At 31.4% G+C, this 6,000-nt stretch overlaps 1 protein-coding gene across 4 annotated transcripts in view; it reads right to left on the bottom strand.

The window, feature by feature from the left end:
- Positions 1 to 893: 893 nt before the first annotated feature.
- LOC145256343 (alpha-N-acetylgalactosaminidase-like) overlaps positions 894 to 6,000 on the bottom strand; it is a 77,070-nt gene continuing 71,963 nt past the window's right edge. For all 4 annotated transcript variants that reach the window (XM_080115133.1, XM_080115143.1, XM_080115154.1 and 1 more), the window contains 2 exons: positions 3,464 to 3,661; positions 894 to 1,587 (listed from right to left, as the gene is read on the bottom strand). In XM_080115133.1, coding sequence (XP_079971259.1) covers positions 1,324 to 1,587; positions 3,464 to 3,661 — 462 coding nt within the window. In that variant the 3' untranslated portion in view covers positions 894 to 1,323. The remainder of the gene's footprint in view (positions 1,588 to 3,463; positions 3,662 to 6,000) is intronic.

Raw genomic sequence — 6,000 nt, 5'->3', positions numbered from 1 at the left:
TAGAAATAATTATATATATATATATATATATATATATATATATATATATATATATATATATATATATATATATATAATATTGCTTCTTTATCCTCATAATCAGGTTTCAATATTTTGAGTGCTATAAATGTCCCAGACTCCAGGATGGGCAATACAAGGCAACGTCTCATGTCAGCTATGCATGCAGTCTGATAAAAAGCATTGATATCAATATCACTTCTTACTCATGTTGGTTCTTATTTTATCTACTATGCTCCCTTGTGCCTGGGATATTCAGATGCATTTATAACATTGATGCAAAAGGTGGCACACTGTACATGGTCGAACAACTTAAGACCGAGTGTGTATGGCATTCATTATCTTACCAATAGCAACTTTCTGATGAAAAACACTTGGTCTTCTTTCTTTCAGTCTGCAGCTACATCAGTCTGATCATGGAACAATTATTATGCAGAAACCATGGTCGATCTGAAGTGTTCTGGATCCATGTGTAACTACGATGCAAGATGGTACACAGCCTGAAAAACTGTTCCAAATCATGAAGGAAATATACTTAGATGTAAAGATTGAATCTTCCCCAAACAATAAATAGCAAGTAGTGATAACATGTTCGCAACTGCCATCAACATTCAACAGGTCACCCAAACAGCAGAAGGTGACTTTAATATGAAGTGCTGGGTTTTCTGCATCCATATTAGCATCAATTTGACCACTGATAACACTAACACCTATGGTAAACATAATCTTGGCTAACTATCAGCATCCCAGCCTTCTTGTGGACCCATAGTTTGCACTGGGAGTGCTGAATAGAAGTTATACCCACCCTCTGCAACAGACAGAGAAACATGCCAATGTCTTGCAGGAGGTTGAAACCAACAGCGGAAAGTAAAAACTTTGTTTTAAATATAATTTTTATTAAAAATTTATTGGAATGCATACATTTACCAATCATTTACAAAAGTTATAAAATCGATCATTGAGAGAAAAAATCCATTTGTCACAGTAGCTTTAAACTGATTAATATTCATTCTTTTATCAATATTCATTTTTCTTATCAGTATGTCAAAATTTCACACTTACCAGCAAGTATCTTGAATTACATCTTTTTCTCACTGTTATTCAATCATTTAAAAATGAAATAAAATTTTAAAATATTGCTTAAAATATGAGTGACCATTTTATCACAGACCAAACGTTTGATTTATAATTGTAATAAATCATTTGTTAAGGATAGATAACTATTTTTTTTTTTTTTCTTAGCACATTTTGTAAAAGTCAAAAATATTTTTAATAAATAATTTTCATGCTAAATAATTATCGTCCTTATTTTGAGAGAGGAACCACCGTAGCCATGAAGATCCCAGTTGGATTAATTGCTGCTTTTAGATAGGCAGTGGGTTTGTAAACTCCAAGGAATTCTCCAGTGAAAGTTTCAGTGATATTATAACCAGCTGGATCAGTGAGCTGCAAGTATTTTAAAGAAAGTCTGAGTTTTTTCTGAACTCCATCAGTGTTAAAGTTAACAAATGCAATAGCATAACTTCCATTTGGCTGGACTGGCTTCATCCAATAATCGACATGTTCAACCTATAAACATATTGAAATAAAAAACATTAAATATTTTGAAACATAAAATAAAAACAAATTAAAACTAATTAACTTCAACTTGAGCAATTAATGAAAAATTTGGACATTTATCAAGAGCAAAACTAGGTTCTACCTAATTCATATCTTCTAGATTATTATTATAACTACATTATTGTGTCACAATGATGCAACAATTCAAGCCAAAATTGAACAAGTGGATCTTCTATATAAATTTCTACCACCCTTTCCTTACATGATAACGGAAGCTTGTTTTTTGGGGCATTATAAAATTATATTACATAAAAAAATATGAGCATGAAAAGTAATATGGTCAACATTAAATTTAGAAAAGTAAAAGGACTAGTTGTTAAAACTGGAAATAAAAAAAGACAAGATATTCTAATAAAAAATATAAATTTATAACTTAAAATATTGCAGCATTAAGAACTTATATATAATGTTCGATTGAATTTTTTTAAATTCTTAATGCTGCAATATTCTAAGTTATAAATTTATTATATCATTTATGTAATCTATGATTTTTCCAGGCTTTGCTTTGAAATAATAGTTTCTTTTTGTGTTCAATATCATACGCATTGTCAACAATCCATAAAAAAAATTATTATCAACTTCTTAAATTGACTAAATAAGAAAAAAAATCAAATAAAAGATGTAATTAAGTAAATAAACAGAAAGAGGGGATAAAAAAAGAGAGAAACAGAATTAACGGGCAACGTTGTAAGCAAAAGATTATCAGCTCTAGCACGGTAAAGAGTATCACTTATTAACTCTCTCTATATAATCCAAATAAGATATCATGCGAGCAACATTATTGCTACGATTTATGTAGGTGCTGATGACAAAATAATTGATATGGTAACCAACAGTTAATCAGAAGAAATCATCTCTAAAACGTCAATGTTGAAAAAGTTGCTATGGTAACCAACAGCCAATCAGAAGAAACCGCCTCTCATGTTCCTTACTTATTCAGAAAAATTTTAAACACCAGTGATTTTATTATAACTTTTGTTTTAATGAACGAAAATTGAAAATTTTTATTTCAAAATATAGCTGAGAAGGTGACCTATGAACTGTAAAAATTGTTTGAAATTTGGTCGCAAAATGAGCCAACTATGAAAGCAGTTTGAAAGGAGTAAAACTAACACTTAACCATATATTCAAACACTGTAATGTTTCAATGATAAAAAAAAAATGCATTTTAAGTATAAAAAAAAACAATTACATAATTATCTGCCATGTAAAAATTAGTACGAATTTCCAAACCTACAAAAAAGCATAAAAACAATTACAAAAAATAATAAAATTTATCGAATAATGCATTCTTAACAGTTTAGTCTATTGCAGTCAATTCCATATGACGAACTAACTTATCTCCCTTGTTTTCACTTACCTTTAGCTATTTCAAATTAGAAAATGGCAGATCGATAATAACAATGTATTTTTGTAAAAAAAAGTTTTAGTAGACCTACTTGATTATTTTTCTTAACTTTTTGGAAATTTTACTAATTTCGACATGACATGTGATTACATAAGTGTTTGTTTTTTTTTACTTAAAATGCATCTTTTTATTTTATTTTAGAAATCCAAGGATATAATGCACAAGCACCATTTTATATTTAGCCAAATGTATTGGATTGAATTAAATATAGTACTAAAACTCTGTGGATCATTTTTTTTGTTATTTGGTTTATCTTTTTTGTCTTCATATGGATTACATCACAAGCAAATAACATCATCTAAAACTGGTGGAAAACAATGAAGATCTATTTACTTTCCTTTGAGAGTTAAAGTGACAAACATATTACAATTAATTTTTTACAGACAAAAAAAGAAAAGAAAAAAAATAAGAACTAACCTGCCAGATTCTTCTTGCTTGAATTCCCATTGGGTCTTGGCTGACTGCAATTACTCTTTTGTTTGTGAGCAATTCTTTTGCAAAAGGTTTCACATTGCGCAAATCAACGGACATGATGAGGGGTGCCGCCAACATTGCCCATATACCCATCTGAACTCTTTGTTGATCTTCACTTAAGCCAAAATCACCAACAATCAACTGTAAAAACATAAGAAAAAACATATACACACAATTACAATTTATGTCAAAGTAGAGTATAAAGTGGACCTTGGGTTTACTTTCGTTAGCCCTGTAACTCTCACTCCCTTTAGTTCTCACACTATGAGTGATATTTCTGACAGTGGAAAGAATTGCTGTTTTTAGGTTGGCATCTATCCATCTAACGCTTATCATTTGACTTTGAAATAGTATTTTTATTTCTTTTAGCTCCTTACATCAAGTGGCTTCATGTCTTGTCTGGAGTGATTTCCATAAAACAAAGGTTAGACGTGATATTAGTAGGGAATCCAACTCCTACAAAAGGAGAGTATTCTGAACAGGAGTATTCTGAACAGGTGCAAAACTTTTCATAATCAAGCCAATCAGAAAATCATTGTTATGAGTGCCTCAGACAAATCAATCCTTCCCTCCTGAAGAAGGAGGTAATACAAGATATCCCACTCACATCCAAACCCAAACAATGGGAGAAATATATAAAGTAGTTCTTGTACGATTCTTCACAAACTCCCCCTAAAGTTTTGCAGAGAGACCCCTATAACCATTAAATCTATATTACTCATTGTATTTGGACTAGTATATTTTATTTTGATCAAAGCAGGTACAAAATTATAGTGGGATCTGTATTCAGCTTGACATCCATTGTAATCCAAAAAGGAAATGACATATCTTCTCTTCAACAACAAAATTCACACCAACAAACCTCAGCTCAAATCTTCTCTCTTAAATGGGAAACATTCAACTGCTGCCTTCATCTTAAAGTAGATTTTCTCCTCACATGCAGATGAATGTTACACATAAAAAAATATCAAACTACAAACAGAAGTTCTTTCTTTTTTTACTGAAAATCAAGTGAGTAATGTGTGAAATTGTATCAATTTGGGGGCTTTTTATCACAAAACGCAACACTCAATTCATTACCTCTTTTTCTTTCCGAGATATCTACAATCGATATGCCAAACAGATGTGTTACTGCTTTTGTAAGTAGTTTCGATGCTTGTGCAGATGAGTGATGTTATTACATGTCAGATCAAAATTAGTATAAATTCCAATATTATGAACGATGATTCAATAAAAGATGTGCTAGATGTATTTTGCACAAAAAAAAATCATCCACAATTATGTTCTTAAGATTTTGTTTTAAAATGGCAGAATTACAATTATTTAATCAAAATGATCAATTGTAGTTACCTACCTTGGATCTTGCAAACGATTCAACATTAAAACATACAATAAAACTATAAATCGATAAACTCAATAAATTTTATTTTTACTTGTAATTATTTTCTGCTGAAACATTTTTGTAACTTTTGGAATTTATACTAATTTGACATGACATGCAAGTACACAATAATATTTTCACCTGAAATGTGTTGGTTTAAGACACCACTAATCTGCACAAGCACCATAGTTTCTATTACCTTCTGGGTCTGAAATAAGTCGCCAGCAATGTGGTTGTATGATTTTACTGTTCTAGCAGGTATCTCAATCTGACGCAATCCTCTACCTGTATAAGAGTCAGATACATCCTAAAATGGAGTACTGTTGCCACATCTGGGCAGAAACTGCTTGGGGCAACCTATTCTGCCTTGACAGCGTTCAAAACCAGCTTCAAAACCTAGTAAATGATTCCCCTTTCTCTTCCCTGCAACTTCTTTCTTACAGAAGAGACGTTACCAGCCTGTCTCTGCTCTATTGTTATTTTGATGGCAAGTGCTTGTCTGAGCTTTAATGTATAGTTCTTTCCCTTGCCAAATTTTCCAAAAAAAGACCCTTGTCAAGTTACAATCATTAACAATTTCCCTCAATCTTTATCTGTGCCTGAATCTAAATGCAAATTCCATGAACAAAGCTTCTTTCCTAAAACTGTCTGCCTGGACCAGTTCTGCTTGCCTACTTTCCAGCTGACTACAATATGGTCATTTTCAAGTTCAATGTAAACAAGTTCTTGTTGAGCTGTTCCCTTAAATGATCAAATTATATCCAATTTCCACGACTAACGATTACTATGCTGTTGTCCCAGTGACCACCATACACCCATTAACCCTTATCCTCGAATGACCTAGGAGCCTTGATAAATAGTGACTCTCTTGTGAATAAATACGAAAGAAATTGTTCTAACCTCGTTATTAGAGCAAGAAATAGAACAGACTTTTTTAATTATTCATTTTTTTTTACTGGAAATTTTTCAAGACAAACATATGAAGCAAGTTAATGTAAAGAGCTTTCAAAAATGAAAGATAATTATCATGTTAGAGAATGGATAGAGAGAGAGAGAGAGAGAGAGGGGGGGGGAAGAGGTGAATTATAGTGTAGACACG

This window comes from Euprymna scolopes, chromosome 3, assembly GCF_053919585.1.
Source record: "Euprymna scolopes isolate OS-2025 chromosome 3, ASM5391958v1, whole genome shotgun sequence".
Classification (NCBI taxonomy): Eukaryota; Metazoa; Mollusca; class Cephalopoda; order Sepiida; family Sepiolidae; genus Euprymna; species Euprymna scolopes.
This window is presented reverse-complemented; position numbering and strand designations above follow the sequence as displayed.